This window comes from Enhydra lutris, unplaced genomic scaffold (assembly GCF_002288905.1).
Source record: "Enhydra lutris kenyoni isolate GAN:26980312 unplaced genomic scaffold, ASM228890v2 scaffoldscaffold32, whole genome shotgun sequence".
NCBI lineage: Eukaryota > Metazoa > Chordata > Mammalia > Carnivora > Mustelidae > Enhydra > Enhydra lutris.
Window position 1 is genome coordinate 12,061,032 of NW_019154116.1, and position 18,074 is coordinate 12,079,105.

Consider the following 18,074-nt stretch of genomic DNA (forward strand, 5'->3'; position numbering starts at 1 on the left):
GAAGACTCATGAGTGTGGGGCTGGGACAGGGATGTGTCACTGCAGAGCCACGAGCGGGCAGCGGCTGCCTCGCTGCAGACCTGGGTCCCGTTTCTGGTTGGGGTGACGTCCCCGAGGCTGCATCTGATCGGCATATTCCTTTCTGTCTGGTTACTCGGGGGGGCCGGCGCTGTGCTAGACGCTTTGGGGGATCCTGGCTGCCTCCCCCACGCCCAGAGAGCACAGGCAGCTGATGGGGACCTGCCTCTGCACCCCCCGCCAATGGTGGCAGCACCTGCCCAGCCATCTCATCCAGCCACATGCAGACTGTGCCCCCTGGGGATGAGCTTGGGCCCCTCCCCTCCAGGCCACCCCAGGTCCATGTGTCTTTCCCACTCTGCTGGCTGGCTGTCCCAATTCCTGGTGACTGCGCTGCCATTTTGCCTGCCTTGCAGTAAATACCTCTCTGTGCCCTGACCTCTTCTCCTTGGGGATCAGGTTCTCCAGCGCCGCCCCCCAACCCAACCTGCCATTCTTGGCTCACTGGAGACCCTGTCATTATCGACACCCTTGTATCACTGACAGGCCAGCTGCAAGGACACAGTTCTCCACCTCTTGCCACTGCCCATCCCCCCTCCCCTTCCAGGCCCCTGTCCCTACAACCCATGAGCCTTCTTGTCTCCTCCCCTTCTCATCAGCTTAAATGAAATGCTCAACAGTTATAATCACTTCTGTGCCCTGTGCCTCTTTCGTTTCATCTCATTTGTAGGTAAAACCTGATCTGGGTTGGGTCCAAATCTCTGCTAAGTTCAGCCCTCGCCACCCAGCTGCCGTGGCTGGGGTGTCGCCCTGGGGAGCCCCGGAGATCTGTCCTTGGCCCCTTCCCTTCCCTCCCCCAGCCACTCCCTGGCTAATCCTCTCCCTCCTGCTCCCTAAGCAGTCATAACTGTAGGACTATATCCCCAAACAGCTAGGTAGCCCTGCAGGATAAACGAATTACGTGCCAGAGTATGTAGTGTGTGTGTGTGTGTGTGTGTGTGCGCGCGCGCGCGCGCGCACACGCTCATGTGCGCAGTGAGTAGCTGAGAAGACTTCCTGAAGGGCCAGGAGATCTGGGGTTGAAGAGGGGACTGGTTGTGCAGGGGCAGAGTCGGGGAGGGCATCCTGACCAGCCAACGTTTGCTAGACCAGTCGTCCCTCCGCAATTAAGTCCGAGTTTATAAGGACTTAGAGGATGGATAGTTCCAGCATTTTCTCACATGGTCAAAGCTTTACTTAGTTTCTACAATTTGTAGTTCTCCTGAGGAAACACGAGGATGCAGGACTGTATCCATTCTCCACCGTCTCTCCTGAGCAGTTGGGCCGCCTTTTGAGACAAGGCGGGTGTCAGGAAAAAAATCCACATAATGGTTGTAAGGAATAACCCACAAATAGCACACTAGGGTGTCCCCTTGCTAGTGAACCTGACCTAGGACTGAGCAACTTCTGGCCACGAGGGTTCCTCACACGCAGGAGGGGCCCTGAGTTCTGGTGAGCAGCGTGGGTCCAGCTGAGGTGGGCTGTGTGTCCGTGACTGTGGGCTCCCCCCTCACCCCCCCCCACTGTGGCCGCCTCCTGCCATGGGCCCTCAGGGAGCCACTCAGGGGTCCCTGCACCTGGGGAGGCTCCACGCCAGCACAGGTGTGCGGGTCTGGGGCAGGCTCACCTGTTTCCGATAGACGTAGCACGCGGCTATGGCGACCATGGTGGATTCTCCCACGAATCCTGCCAGGAGGGAGCCCACACCCAGAGTGGCTCCGTGTACCCTGGGGATGAGAACACAAAGGCCATTGATCTGTTAAAGCCGTGCCAAGGCACAGGTAGAGCGGAAGCCCAGGAAAGGTGCAGACAAGAGAGGAACCAATTGCCCCTGAGCTCTGCGGGGAAGGGCTGCACCTGATACACGCTCCCCCCCACCCCCCGCATGGGGAGGGGACCTGGAGGTCCGAGGTGAGCTATCCCCCACTTCCCGTCCAGGTCTTGGCCCCACACTGCTGGCTGGGCCGTGGGCCATGTCCCCCTCACTCGTGAGCCCACAGCCCTTCCTGCCCTCGTCTCTGTACAGAGACAGGAGCTCTGAGGGTGGGGGTCACGATGTCCTTCCTCCTTTGTGTTTCCCCTTCCCGCGCCTGCCGCCCGTAGCAGGTGCTCAGTGAATAGGGTGTATGGGCTTGACCCCGAAAGGACGCTTCTAGAATGTTGCTGATCTACCCTCCACCTACGGCCTGGGCAGAGAAAAGGTGCCACGCTGCATTTCTAATTCTGGGTGTGCCTGGGGATGGGACATGAAGGTCAGAAGAGGCAGAAGGACCTTCAGCCCCCGGCCCCTCCCCCTCCCCTCGCCAGCATCATACCCCCCACCCCGCCCCGAGACATACCCCAGGTAGGGCAGGACTACGAGGCTGGTGATGAGGACAATGATCCGAAGCACGGAGCTGGGGGCCAGCACGAAGGTCTTCTTCAGAGTCATCAGCCACCCGGTGAGATGCGCCCTCACAGTGACTGAGGGGACAGTAGAGGTCTGGTCAGCGATGCCCTGCTTCTCCTAGTCCTCAAGCTCTCCCCCGTGCCTCACCAGCCCACCCGAGCTTGTGGGGTGGCTGCATGCGGACCCAGGCCTTGCTGCTGCAGCCCTGGGCTGGCCACCGCATCTTCCAGCCAGGGCTCCTGCCCCTGCTCCCGGGCCTGTGACAGCCCTGTCCCTTCTGGGTTCCCACCTCACTGCAGTCCTTTGCCTCCAGACAGAGGGTTGCCGGCAGCTGCCTTTCTCCACTGTGATTGCCGTCCTTCTTCCGCTGGACCCGGCCTGGCCCTGGGACAGTCCTGCCCACCCTGCCCCTGCCGCAGCCCCCATCCCGCCCCAGCCTGGCCTCAAGCTCTGATCTCTCCTCCTCAGAAGAGAAAACACAGAGAAAAGCCACAATTTGCCAGAGGTCCAGTTGGACTGTGGGTGAGGAGGGAAGTGGGACCAGAAGGTCTGTCTTCCTGGGGGTGGGGGGACATGGAGACTAGAGTGGGGAGAGGGAACGATGGGGCTTCCCTAGTTCCTTCCCAGCCACCCCGGACCGCTGGCACCCTGCTCATCTCCTCTCCTTCCCTAATGGCCACCCCGCCTCTGTCACTACTCACAAGGGCCTCGCCCAGTATTCCCCTACAGGCTGCCTGTCCATCCTGGGAAGTGTGGGGGCAGAACGGGGTGCCCGGTCGGGGCATGGACGAGGGCTCTGGGCGCAGACACGCCTGTCAGGAGGAAGTGCCTGGATGTTCAGACCTGATGGGCAACCGCAAGGGGCTGTTGGAAGCTATGGCTTAGTCCTCCCAGGGTAGCAAAGCCAGGCAGAGTCCTGGGGTAAAAATGCATGCCCAGGGTACATTTTGAGGAGGACACTCTTGTCTTCCTCATCTCCGGGGGGCCCTGCCCGCCCGGGGTGGAAGCCTTGTGTTTATGAGGCACAGACACACACTTGGGCTTGGGCGAGGCAGAGGGTGGGGCACCCCCTGGAAGGCTCCGCCACTTGGCCTGAACCCTGCAGGCTGCAAAGACAGGTGGGGTGTGATGGCTGGCCTGGCGCCCTCCGTGTGACAGAGACAGAAGGGAGTCTGGGGACTAAAAACCAGTCCAGTCCCAGCAGGATTTGTCTGGGACTCCCACCCCGCAACCAGCTGAATCCGGGGAAGGAGCAGCACATGCCTTCTTCGCCAGCAGGGGGCAGCCTTGCTCCAGGTGGGGTCACCCTCCACAGCGTGGCTCGCCGGCCCGGTGTCCCCTTGACAAAGACCAGACACCACCCCGTGGCCACGATCTTCCACACCTCCGTTTCTTCCACAGCTGGGAAGGTGACACCTGAGAGACCAGCCTCCAGAAAGGCTCAGTATCCAAGAGCAGGGGAGGGGTGGGCTCTGATCCAATGCAGGGATGGCACCAGTGGCCCTGGCCTCCTCTAGCTCTGCAGCCCATTTCTTTCTTTCTTTCTTTTTTTTTTTTTTTTTAAAGATTTTATCTGTGGCCCATTTCTTAACTGTGGCTTTGTCCCTTCTGCCTTCTCAGCTGAATGATTTAGTGGATTATTTGGGCATTAATTTTTTTTTTAAGATTTTATTTTTAAGTCATCTCTACATCCACCATGGGACTCGAACTCACAACCTTGAGATCAAGAGTGGCAAGTTCTTCTGTCTGAGCCAGCCAGACACCCCTCGGCAATACGTTTTTGGAATAAGTAATGACATGCACTTGGTACAGAACTGAAAAGGAAGGGAATGCAATACAGAGATCTTTCTCCCAGGCCTGACTCCCCAGCCACTGGTCCTGCTTTCCAGAGGCAATCACGGGTACCAGTTTGGCGAACTGCTTCCAGGAACAGTAAGTGGACACCCAAGCACTTACCATGAACTTGACACACACGGACAAGCATGCGTGGTATGATTGTTACAGAAAAAGCAGCATGCTAATCAACGATTCTGCAGCCTGCTTTTCTCATTTAATAAAGAACAGCCTCACCCCCATATAGTAAACCACCTCCTACAGAATCAGCTTGGGAATTTTCAGCCTGGCTTATTTTTGACTACGGACATTTTTCTCTCTGGCCATATGCCGTCTGGCCTCAGCCCTGCCCCCAGAGCCTTAAGTCCAGCAGTGTTTTTCTGTCTCTGTATATCTGCAGGTTTTAGCAGCCTTTCTGCCTTTTTGTTTATGTTATTTTTTAAATAGCATATTATAAAACTGACTTTGGAGCATACAGATCTAAGAATTTTAACACACGCACAGATCTGTGTAGCCATCTCCATGACCAGGGCACGGAACAGTTCCACGGCGCCCCCTAAACTCACGCTGTCCCTTTGGGTGTGTTTTCTTTTTACCATGTCTGCGACCTTGTCCTTGAAGGAACAAATCATGTCTGTCCGATGTGTTTCTTGACCTTGCAGCCCACTGGATGACATGTTCGCCCCTTTCCGATCCACTGTGACATTTTACCGTTTCGGTTTGGGACATCACCGCAAACATTTCCAAAGAAAGAAGACCCCATCGGGCACGCGGTGAGACAGGAATTTTCCTTTCATTCTGTCTTTACCTGGAACTGGGAAAAAGGAGAAGATGCGCAGGGGAACGACGCAGAGCTCTGCAAAGGCGAAGTCCACGCCGATGATGTCGATCAGAATTTTCTCAGAAACGTTGGGCGTCCAGAACATCACGAAACAGAGCTGGGGGCAGAAAGGACAGGCAGGGAGGTCATTAGTAGGAGCGTACATGAGTGAACCCACATCAAAGCCGGTGTCTCGAGTTGGAAGGAGGGCAGGGGGGCCAGCCCATCAGTCCTCCAACAGCCGCCCTTCGGCCGTGTTCTTACCTTCGACACTAGCCCCGCCCATTTGGCACAGGTGCCCCAAAGGGACCCCCGGAGGGACCCCTGCAGCGGGTGGGTGGCGGGCTAGTGAGGGAGACCAGCTGCTCTCACGGAAGGTGTAACTAGATCGCTAAGCGGCCCGGTGAGCCCAGGGTGAGCGTGCTGAGTCATGGGATTTTTACGGCTTTCCCCCAAGACTGGGAAGTGACCCGAAAGCATCTGGCATCTACATCTGCACGCGCAGGGCCACCCTGAACCAGCGCACCTAACGGAAAAGGAAACAGTGAGACTAACACTGAGGACGGGTTTGGAATGTTTTCAAGGTCTGGTTTAGAGAATGAGAGGCAACAGCCACAGAATGTGCACCTTTGGAGAGCAGGTGGGCAAGGAGTGCACGGATTTCACAGAACCCCTCCCCCACAAAATGGCAGGGGGTAGGGGTGGGGACTGAGTTGTCTCCAGCCCTTCTTCGCCTCACCCTGTCAGGAAATGTGGCAACAGGCCCTTCTGGAAGTGGGGGTGAGGGCGGGGCCAATAGCAGGCCGGTGGAAAGTCTAGTTAGTGAGCAGCTTGGGCACAGTTGCGTCTGCACAGCTGGTGAGTGTGGCCCTGACCTTGGAATGTCATCTCTGCGGTGGAGGACAGTTGCTGCCCAGAAACGGGGAATTAAGGGAAGGATGACGTCAAAGGTCCTGTCTTTTTCCTCTGATCAGCTCCCGGAACACAGGAAACCAGCTGCATCCCTCCCGGGGAGAAGACCCAGGATTCTGGAGGCGGGAAGATCCTGGTGAGGCAGCAGCCCCTCCCGTGCCGGACTGGCCGCCACGAGGCCCACACAGGGGATCGGCGACCTCCACACGTGCATGGCTGCGGGTCGGCTTCTGATACCCCCAACAGTGCGGAGACAAGCAGGGATCACCAGGCTTCACGGCAGGTCTCTAAGCCGAAGAGGCTCAAACGGGGGGAAAATTGGGAGGAAACAGAGAGAAAGCAGAGAGACAGAGAGATGGACACACACGCGCGCGCACACACACACACACACACACACACACACATACACACACACACGGTGGGGGGAGAGAGGAAACTCTCGCCCACTGATATTCTCAGAGTGATAGAAGATCCTGCACCCGTGAAATGAGGCCCAAATGGAAATGTTATTTTAAAAAGACATTTAAAGAGCAAGAAAATACTTTTGAAAATTAGAAAGATTAAATCAGAAATAAAATTCACAAAATGACAGTAAGATAAATGTTGACAAAATGTTGTGTGGGAAGGAAATTCTTTGAGGCCTTGAACATGTGAAGATGTCTTTCTTCCAACACACTTGATTGATTGATTTCTTCAACTTTTTGAACAAATCTACAACAAAGATGGAGCAGGACAAAGATATGGGAAGAACAGCAGAATGGGCTTGAAATATATAAAACAAAGACCCATCGCAGAGGCCCAACATTCAAATCATACGAGTTCCAGAAAGAACAGTGAAAATCTGAGAGCTGAACCACACAACTCTGAAGACCTTCGTGGGGTCCATCAGTGGACACAGCATCATGGATGAAGGAAGACCCCCAAGTAGAGCACACGCAATGCTGGAGGCAGAGACAAGAAGATTCTAGGAGCTCCCAGAGGTAGACAGCTAGAAAGCTCACACCGAGAGTCAGAAGACGCGGAGCAGTAAGTTCGGACGGAAAATGGTTTCTAGCCTAGAACTCAGAATCAATCAAGTGTGTTGGAAGAAAGACATCTTCACATGTTCAAGGCCTCAAAGAATTTCCTTCCCACACAACATTTTTTCAAGAAGCCGCTGGGGGTATCCACTGCCAGAGAAAGGGAGGAGTCATGGATGAAGAAAAAGATATGGGATTGATCTCAAGAAAAAGGCCTGGGGAATCCCTGGGATGGGGTCAGGGAAGACCCCAGAAGGGCCGAGAACAGGCCCAGAGGTCAGCAGATTTGCACTGAAACTGGCTGGAAGAGGAGACCCAGTGAGGAAAATGATGAAGGTCCAGGAAAAACTACAATTTTTTTTTTTTTTAGAAAAGTGGGGAATCAGAGCTCGGCTGTCTAGAGTTTGCCACAGTTGGAACTCTTCGAAAGAGCTGGGGGGCGGTAAGGGGCTTTGGGTACAAAGTACAAGAAGGAGTGCGCAGGCTGGGGGAAAGGCTGTTGGTAACAATCCTCAGAGAACTGACTTTTTAACCTTCGTGTGTGTATAATCGACAATCCCGGAATTAAAACATGTAATAACAGAACTTTGGGAGAGAATGCTAACCACTTGCCAACGTCACCAAATATTTTCTCTCCCTTTTTTCAGGGACAAGTGAGTCTTCTTTAAAATGAAAGTGAGGGGCGCCTGGGTGGCTCAGTGGGTTAAAGCCTCTGCCTTCGGCTCAGGTCATGATCCCAGGGTCCTGGGATCGAGCCCCACATCGGGCTCTCTGCTCCGCAGGGAGCCTGCTTCCTCCTCTCTCTCTCTCTGCCTGCCTCTCTGCCTACTTGTGATCTCTGTCTGTCAAATAAATAAATAAAAATAAAATCTTTAAAAAAAAATAAAATGAAAGTGAATACGTTCCAACGAATCACAATCATATAAAAACAGAACGCTGAAATTTCAGAATACCCTCTCCTTTAGTCTTTGGGTAAATTAAGTTTCATGGAATTAGGCTGGCCTCATTACCTATGTTGTCCTGAAGTATTTTCTCAAATACCTTGGAAGATCTATTATAAATATGTTGTACCTTATAAATGTAATGGACATTTTATTCTATTGGTGCATTCTTCAGCATCTGGAAAGAATATTCCATTGCTTTTCAAAAGTGACAGTTGTACAATCATTCAACCCTCCTGCCTAATGCCAATTCTCACACCCTGTTTTTGACACGAAGGGAAAAGTACTTCCTTACGTCCAGCAACGCAGAACCCCGAGAATTTATTACCTAGTGTCCCGGACAGGTGGCCTTGTCATCTTTTTCCACCGCAAAGCTGCCAGCCTGAAATGCTGAGATGCACGCCTACAGCTCGGGGAGGGGCGGGTGGAGGGAGGGAGGTAATTTCATGCAATTATAACTTCAAAATGACACTGAGCACAGGACTGGGACACCATTCATTTCCCTGATGAAGAGACAGATCATCTGTCCTTCCAAATATTTTCCATTGCAGCAAAGCCGTAAAGATTAAGATAAGTGAGCATCACCGCAAGTCTGGACTTGCTTTGTGCCTTAGGAGCTGTGGAGGGCAAGCCATCCTGGGTTTTCCTGGTTGGAGGGAGATACCTTGGGCATATTCTCCTAAAAACGTAGGCTTCCAGGAGAATCGCTGGCATGCTGTATTTCTACTCTAGCCTGCAGTTTTCTGTGAGATAATGCTCACGTTGCACTCTCTCTGTGTTTTGTAAGTCACCGTAAAGTCGCCGCTAAGTTTCAACAAACCCAGGAAAAAGGCGGGTGTAACCACGTGTCTGAGCTGGTGGTACAAGGAAGTGTCTGCGGCCAAGGCAGTAAACCCTCCCCCTCGCTTCTCCACATGGATAATGTTTGTCTGGAAGATTTCACTGCCTTTGATGAGATTATCCGTAAACTGTTGAAGGAGGGAGTACAATCCGAGGACACAGCAACAGCGAGCGGGTCCCTGTCACCCGACATGTTTATACTCATCTCAGCCTGGACGGGGTTGCCGTGCTGGTCCCTTGCAAACCAAACGGTGAGGTTTAGTGGGTCGCTAACAGATCCTCTGGGAGAGCGGCTTGGTATTTCACTTCCAAAATTTCACGGTTTTGACTTGGACCCACGGAGCAACTCCGGTCTCCATCTGGTCTCCATCCATGCCAAGGACCCCTTAAAAGTCCCCATCAAGGCCACATGCCACCGAGGTGCCTCTCTGGAGCTTTCAGTCACATACACGAGAGCCTAGACTGGCTCTTCTAGAACAAGGAAGCTGGAAGCCATCAGTCTGGTCTGGGGCTTGAGCAATCCCAGGTAACTATTCAAAGAGAAGGAAAACTGCCTATCTCAATGCTTCCTTTCTTTTCTCCCCCAAATTTCTTCTTCTTCTTCTTCTTCTTTTTTTTTTTTTAAAGATTTTTTGTACATTCATTTGAGAGAGAGACAGAGGGAGCATAAGCAGGGGGAGAGGCAGAGGGAGAGGAAGACTCTCCAGCGAGCCAGGAACCTGACATGGAGCTCGATCCCAGGACCTGGAGGTCATGACTTCAGCCAAAGGCAGACGCCCAACCATCTGAGCCACCCAGGTGCCCTTCTCCCCCAAATTTCTAAATATGGTCCCTTTGCCTTTGCTGTGCTTCCAGCATGAAAACGCCCGCTGCCTTCCAGCAAGCTCCTGAAAAAGTCACTATTCCCTGCATCGCCCAGAGAGGAATACGTGCGACTTAGAAGTAGGCGTGGTATTGGTTAAAAACGGCCATCAGTAGCGATCTGCTTGTCATCTTCCCCTAAGAATAACAACCAGATCACCTCTCACCAGCCTGTTTCCGAAAACAAGAAGCTTCAGAAGTTAAGCTAACAAAGAACATTTCAGGAAAAGTGTCATTCTAATGAGTTGCCCAGAGGTGGCTTCCCTGGGAACATGCCCTCCCAGTTGACCATGACATGCCATGTTCCTCAAATATTTGCAGAGCCTAATGACATTGACTTTTCCAAACCAGAACACAAACCTAATAAACTACGGACAATGAACAGAATTTGTTCTCCTTGGAGCAGGTGTGTGGTTGGCTTTTTTTCCCCCCTGCAGAGCTTGCTGTCAATATTATCTCATTAGGAAGTAGCCAGCAAAATGGAACAACCCACTCAGTGCCCAGGTCTGCGTTTTTCTATTTATTCTCCAATAAAAGGAACCAGAGCTTCTTAGAAAAGTGGCTTATTCGAAGATCGGGGCAGGAAATATACGAGATGATCTGCCTGGAGTAACGTGTCAAAGGACACAGGAGCTCCCGATAGCTGGAGCTGGAACAATTTGAACACCAGAATAATACAGTATTGAATTATGACCCACAGTATACAATAACCACCCATGGATCCAGCTGATTTAAACAAATAGGGACAAAGCTCCCACACAGACTGCCACATGATTTATCTTTTGGATGAGGCCTCAAGGGGGTGGCGCATACCTCCCCTTCCCGAAACGTGGGCTGACCACAGCCACTGCCTCCGAGAGACAGCGCCTTCCGTGGGGAAGCGGCGAACGCGGTCTTGGCCAAGCGATCAAGGCTGAGGTCAACAGCGATTAAGTCATGTTGACTGCACATATTCTCGGTAAGATGGGGGAACGGCTCTTCACCTGGTCGGCTTCCTCCCCCCAGACCCATAAGCCCACTCTAACAGAGAAAAACCTCAGACGCACCCAAATTGAAGACCTAACAAGTATTCCTCAGACTCTCAAGGCCACCAAAAACCAGTTTGAGAGACTCTCACAGACCAGAGGAGGCTAACGGACGGGAAGGCTCACTGTAATGTGGTCACGCCGCAGGGACCTTAGAACACAAGAAGGACACGAGGAAAAAGCTGGTGAAATTGGAACGAGCCCTGGAGTTTACTTCATGGTGGGGTTGGCCTCTCGTGTGGGTGCCTCGCACGGGCCCTCGTGGAGCAAGATGGAGTGAGGTAGCTCTCCGACCTGCCTCTGCCAAGTTTCTGTAAACCTAAAACAATGCTAAAAGGTTATTGAAATAGAAGATCCGTGACACATTCCTCTTTTATTTGACAGACTGTGACTCTTTTTCTGAGGACCAGGCCACTGACTCTGACATTTCTATTTTGAACTTGGAAATACTTAGTTAAGTTTCGAGATATACTCTTCTCTAGCAGAGCATGGACCTCTCCAGACAGAGCTTCTACCTTCACGATCGCCCATCTCCTGCTTTTCCTTTCCTTTCATTGCATTAGCCTCTTTAGAAACTAACCACCTCCGGACCACAGCCCTCTCGTTCACCATCAGGACAGGAAGCTCCCAGCGGGTATAGAGGCCACGGTCATGGTTTGAATGACGGTGTGCCCCAGAGGGGTGATCTGTTAGGCTGGCCTCACCTGGACGTAGTTGTTCTGTGATGGGGGCAGTATTTAACCTTTCACTTCCAGATTTGTATAACGATGATCTAAGCTATGACCAAGTTCCGCCGTGTATTAGAATCCTCAAACGGGATTACAGCATGCTCAGAGGGCGAAGGAAGCCCTAAGCCTTACAGAAATTCCCCTCCTGGGTCTAAGACCCTACAGTCTGAGTCAATGTGACCAGAACCACAGAAAAGGCGTCCTCTCCAAGCCATGCTTCCTCACCCACCGAGTCAGTCCCTGCCCTGCCCTGGAACGAGGATTTGGGAATGGGATTTGAAGAAGCCAGTTGCTTCCGTCAGGGTCTGAACGCAGAAAGCCTCTAAACCCAGCCACCGTGGCACAGCAGTGTCTGCACGTCCCGAGAGGGACCCATTCCACAAAGAACCACGGCCAAGAGCTCTGGGTTTGACTTCATGTCCAGAAGCTGTTGACCATGCCTTTGAGGAACTCACAAAGCTGTCTTCATGACCCCCAATGCTCAGGAGGAGTAGCGAGTCGGAGATTCTGATCCCCGAAGTTAGAAAAAGGGAGACGCACGCAGCTGTTTTGAATTAACGTGGTCAGCCCTGGGCATCATTCTTATTTGGAGATTTTACTTAGAAAGAAATTTCAATATCCTTTTAATTGGACTTAAGTCTCCACTGGGTAAGCCGGTGGTTAACCCGCAACCGCACCGTGTCCACAGAGGTGGTTAGGAGCTTGGCTCCCGACCACGGGCTTGGCCACTGTGTGGATTTCCATGCTGGTGTCGGCTGCTTCCCCCAGTGCAGGCGACCAGACCACCAGAACGTCCGTGGCTCCACACAGAGGAGCCTGCCCTGTGCCTTCAGGGCCCTCTCAGCCCCTGGCGGAGTCCACGGGATCAATCAGTCTTAGCCGCCGTTATCATAAAAGCTTTCCTGGGACACAAGGAAATGTTAATGGTGGAGTCATCTGTAGGCGGTAAGATTAGGATTGATTTTATTTTCCTTGCACTTTCCCCTGTTTTCCACAAAGCACATGTAATCTTCTTCCTTTGTCAGAAAAACATTTTAGCAAAAAAAGGACCCCTGAATCTGCTTCCCAGATAAGTCAATATGTGCTTATGGTATGGGTGGGAGAAATCCTGATTTGGACGAGGGGCAGCTTTTACAAGGTGGCTGACAGTTCAATTTTCTTTCTTTCTTTCTTTCTTTCTTTCTTTCTTTCTTTCTTTCCTTCTTTCCTTCTTTCCTTTCTCTTTCTCTCTCTCTCTCTTTCTTTTTTGGTTAAGATTTTATTTATTTACCTGACAGAGAGAATGAGAGAGCACAAGCAGGGGGAGCAGCAGAGGGGTAGGGGGAGGCCAACCAGAGAGCCGGATGCAAGGTTCGATCCCAGGACCCTGGGATCATGACCTGAGCTGAAACCAGATGCCCAACCGACTGAGCCACCCAGGTGCCCCATGACAACTCGATTTCCATAACCAGTGTCCCGGGGAGCGGTGTCCCATGTCATGGCATTCGGAAGGCACGCTGATTTGATTTGCTTGCGGGTGGAGGGGCGCCATCAGAAAAAGCAGGACCCTATTGGGTAGCCCATGACTATCTTGCCTGAGTCTTCAGGGAGAGCTGAGGAAGACCTGAGGATCATCATTTGGCCTTTTGATTCTTAGCATGGAACGGCGTTGGCCATATGCATACGGCCGCGGTGGGGTGGGGTGGGGAGTTCAGCGAGGGTTTTGTGGGTCATGGTCATGGTTCTGGGCCAGGCCGGGGGTAAAGGGGGTGGAGAATGGGGGTGCCATGGTCAGAATATTGTGCCGACAGGCCCGCTGCTCTCTGGTGTTGTGTGAGGACTGACAGGGGCAGGCACAGGCAGAAGCAGGGAGCCCCGTCGTAGTGGGGGGGTGTTACTGTGACCCCAGTTACAGTACAGGGAGCTGGCGGAGAGAAGAGGAAGGGTCGGCTCGGAGGAATTTGTGGTTAGTATTAAAGGGAAGTGCTGGGTCGCGCGCGCGTCTCAGGCTCTGAGAACGGGGCGCAGGTCCGAGAGCACCAGGCTGGGCCTTCGCGCACCTCTCTCAGGGGAGAGTGTGGGGGCGCGTCTCAGGCTCCGAAACAATGGCGCGTGTGGCAGACGCCGGCTGGGCCTTCGCACCTCTCCCGGGGAGGAGGCGGGCTCGCGCGTCCTGCCGCCGGCGGGGCTCGATCCCCTCACAGGGGCCAGAACCCACGCCATCTCGGGCGCGCTGGCGGCTCATGGACCAAGACCGGGTTTCTCCGCCGCACTCTCTCCGGCTCCGCGCCAGGGGAGGCTGTCCTGGGACCGGGGACTTAAGCCCCTGTCCCTAGGCGCCCCGATTCCCACAATCTCCCCCCCGCGATCTTTTGCGCTTTCGGAGTGCTTTCAACCAGTCTCCAAGTTCATGCTGGTCCCCAGACGCAGGGCACTCGCTCCTATTGGGGGTGTTACTTTCCAACCGGTCGCCTCTGGTGGCTCCTCCCCCTTTTGTTTATCTTCCGATGTCAGTCCGCCTTTCCCACTCCGCTTTACCTGCCCACTGGCGTCTTCTGCCCCTGTAGAGATCCAGATGTGTGTAATTCTGCTCTCAGGCTGATTTCATGGGCGATCGGAGTTCTTTGGTAGGTAATCAGCTCACTTTAGGGTACAGGTTGAAAAGGCGCCTCCTCCTACTTCCCCGCCATCTTGTCCCCACATTGAGATATCACCTGACACCAGTTAGAATGGCCAACATTAGCAAGACAGGAAACAACATGTGTTGGAGAGGATGTGGAGAAAGGGGAACCCTCTTACACTGTTGGTGGGAATGCAAGTTGGTGCAGCCTCTTTGGAGAACAGTGTGGAGATTCCTCAAGAAATTAAAAATAGAACTTCCCTATGACCCTGCCATTGCACTACTGGGTATCTACCCCAAAGATACAGATGTAGTGAAAAGAAGGGCCATCTGTACCCCAATGTTTATAGCAGCAATGGCCACGGTCGCCAAACTGTGGAAAGAACCAAGATGCCCTTCAACGGACGAATGGATAAGGAAGATGTGGTCCATATACACTATGGAGTATTATGCCTCCATCAGAAAGGATGAATCCCCAACTTTTGTAGCAACATGGACGGGACTGGAAGAGATTATGCTGAGTGAAATAAGTCAAGCAGAGAGAGTCAATTATCATATGGCTTCACTTATTTGTGGAGCATAACAAATAGCATGGAGGACATGGGGAGTTAGGAGAAGGGAGTTGAGGGAAATTGGAAGGGGAGGTGAACAATGAGAGACTATGGACTCTGAAAAACAACCTGAAGGGTTTGAAGAGGTGGGGGGGTGGGAGGTTTGGGGAACCGGGTGGTGGGTATTAGAGAGGGCACGGATTGCATGGAGCACTGGGTGTGGTACAAAAACAATGAATACTGTTATGCTGAAAATAAATTAAAAAAAATGATTTAAAAAGAAAAAAAAAGGGAAGTCCTGGGGACAGAGGTGAGGCCGGAAGAGGGAGGGATATGGTGGGATGTGAATGAGCTGTACTCCACGTCAGCCTGGAGCCCGGGGCCACCGTGGGTGCCCTTCTGGCCTGTCTAGTCCAGTTTCTCCCTCCCTTTTGCTGGCTGCCACCTGAGCTAGACGTGGTCCTTTCGAAGAGCTTTCCCAGTGCGAACAGTGAGCTCATGACCCAGCATTCCTTCAGGATGCCTCTTGGAACCAGCGTGAGTCCCAGTTTTGAAGAAAAAAGAAAAATGCTATCTTACTAGAGCAGGAATGACTAAAGCAGATAAAATGGGTGAAAATGGCCAATGAGCCCCATTTCAGGACACCGGCATTGAAGAGGGTGACAGGGGTGAGAGGGTGACAGGGGTGGGAAGGGGGGGGCAAGCCTGGGGCAACAGCCAGAGGGCATGGCTGCTGTCCTGTGGGCTGGCACTCTAGGGGACCGCCGATCCATCCTGACAGAGAAGGGACAGCAGGGGACAATGCAGAGGGACAGGACACTTCCGCAGAGGAAAAAGTCACAGACAAGGAAAACCTGGAGAGGAAGGGTCACGAGTATGACAGCACTAGCCAGCGGGGAGGTGCAGGGCCCGGAGTCTGTAAGGTCAGGCCGGTGGACAGCAGTAGGGGCACGAGGTGGGTAGACCGCAGCTGTCACAGAGATGCAGAATGTGGAAAAGCACGTTACAGAGTGTCTGTGGCATCCTTGATAGTCTCAGCGTGGCTTGAGGACAGTCACACTTGTTACGCATCTTCCCCTGCACACATTCCTAAGGGAGTCCATGCACAACCCCAGCGCACAACTCCCATCCCCCTGCCCGTGTTAAAGCACAGCCGTGGTAAAAAGTTCACGTTCTCAGATGTCATTTTAAAGTCAGCTTTTTACAAGAATATGAAAACGGAATCATCCCTGCCATCATTTCGATGGAATGAAACTGCCCCATTAGGACACCCCATCAGGACACTCAGTACCTCTCCCAGAGCAAAGCCCCAGCTCTGAGCAAAGCGGAAATGACGCACTTCCTACAGCAGGGGGCGCCATGCACCAAGTCTGCAGAGGGCGTTCCTGTTAGCTGCAGAATTCTTCATTCTTTCCCATTCTTGCCTAATTTGAAGAGTGTTTAGAAAGTTCCAACCCAAGCTTCTGCTTAGCCTTAATTTTCCGTTGGCTGTTCACAGTCAAACTGAAACGTGCTCAGGGCTGGGGACAGGGAGCCGGGGAGATGTTTGGTGGGTGGCAAGTTTCAGTTTTGCAAGATGCAGAGCTCTGCGGATGGACCTCGGTGGTGGCTGGGGCACAGCCGTGAGAATGTACTGACCTTCGTGCATGCAATGTATGTATGAATGTAATGTACTTTAACACTTAGAACTTGAAAACCTTTACAATGTTGCTTTTTTTTTCTTCTAACAATGTTGCTCTTTAACAATGGTTAGGATGCTAAGTGTTCCAGAGAAGAGAAGAGAGTTGGGGGAAATGGGAGGGGGAGACAAACCATGAGAGACTGTGCACTTGGAAAAACAAACAGGGTTTTGGAGGGGAGTGGGCTGGGGGGGTGTTGGGTGAGCCTGGTGGTGGGTATTATGGAGGACATGTATGCATGGAGCACTGGGTGTGGTGCATAAAGAATGAATTATGGAACACTGAAAAAAAATTAAATAAAAAAAAAAAAGATGCTAAGTGTTCCACTGGGCGCATTTTACTGCAATGAAAAGACCTTTTTATACTCTCATTTCACGATGAAGTTCTTGGTGGAATTCTGGGCACCAATCATCACTGTTTTCACCTCCTCGGAGTTCCTCCCAACAAACCAATATGCCCCAGAAATCTGCAGGGCCATGATGATTTCCTTAAAAAGCAGATGCTGGCGAAAGTGGGAAGGGAGAGCGGAGCTTCAGTGGGAAGGAGCAGCTCTTACCCCTTCTGATCAGGCACCAAGAACCTTCCATCGCTACACACTCTGCGGGGCAGCGAGGGAGAAAGCTTCGAATTCAGTTTATTTACCTTGGGTCCTTTTTGTCCTCCTCATGCACAAGAGGGTCATTTTCTTCTCCCGGATAATGTGAACAACGGGCGGGCAGTGTCCAGGCGCGGGGGTGGGGCCACCAGGCAGAACAAAGCCTCAAACAGGCCGTCCTTGTTGGAGACACAGGGTCAGCATGGTACTGTGGCCGGAATAAGGCCCGTAGTGTCCGTTGCCCCGATGGCCGAGGGACGACGGACAGCCCGCGGAGAAGTTCAGCAGCAGGTCTCATGAGCCACATGTTTAAGTCTTTGAAGACAGGGCCGGCCGGACAAGGTCTCACGGGGCAGTGGCTTTCCCTGGTTTGCCTGCTCAGATTCGGCAGTGCTCTGGAACACAGCCGGACGGGCAGCGCTCTGGAACACAGCCGGACGGGCTTTCCGGCCAGGCAGCCCTGAACCGGGTGCGTTCCGAAGCAGGAATTCTTGATGCTTACGGGGTGATGCGCTATGCAACCCCACGAAGCAGCAAGAGGGGAGGAGGGACGTGCGGCCAGAGCATGTGAGGCCCTCCCCTCTACATGTGGAAAGCAGATGGACGCGGGACATGGGAGCACTCATCTAGAGCCCAGGATGCAACACTGGCCCTTAAATAATGCAAAATGGTTCCTAACGGGGGACACAGAGGCAGTGGCCGGCAGCGCGGGTCATGGAGATGTCCCCAGCCTGCAGGCAGGGCACCTTGCTTCCCCAAGACGCTGCTTTTTCTGCCAGCAGCACCTCGGACCCGGAGAGCAACAGGTGGCCGGAGCCGGGTGCTGGCCGGGATTTGGGATGCTCTACGTACTGATGGGGACAGCGACTTAGCTTCCAAAGGGAACTGAGGGGATGAGGAGGCAGAGCCGAGTTCCTGTTCGTAGCTTTGGGATTTGTGCTTCCTGGGGACTTATCTAGTGTGAACAGTATAAGAAGTATTTCAGGATTATCTGAACCTCACTGAAAGCGATTATCTCCGCGTGTCCCAGAGAAAGCACCAGTCCGCTTCCTTCTCTGATGCTGCTCTCTGGCTCTCCGTCCCTCCTGGAGGGTCCCTCGAGGCCTGAGGCCCTGAAGCTTTAGGATTAACATGTTTTCAATACCAGATATCTTCGCCTTAAATCCTGCAGTGGCCTCGAGCCCTTGATGGCCCCTATGTCCCTCCAGGCTTGGGGCTCGGGAAG

At 52.9% G+C, this 18,074-nt stretch overlaps 1 protein-coding gene across 1 annotated transcript in view; it reads right to left on the reverse strand.

Moving 5' to 3' along the window:
* Nucleotides 1-18,074, reverse strand: part of LOC111153388 (ANKH inorganic pyrophosphate transport regulator) — a 135,583-nt gene that overhangs the window by 7,027 nt on the left and 110,482 nt on the right. The window contains exons 9-11 of the mRNA XM_022512386.1: nucleotides 5,088-5,217; nucleotides 2,397-2,520; nucleotides 1,685-1,784 (exon numbers count right to left, since the gene is read on the reverse strand). Coding sequence (XP_022368094.1) covers nucleotides 1,685-1,784; nucleotides 2,397-2,520; nucleotides 5,088-5,217 — 354 coding nt within the window. The remainder of the gene's footprint in view (nucleotides 1-1,684; nucleotides 1,785-2,396; nucleotides 2,521-5,087; nucleotides 5,218-18,074) is intronic.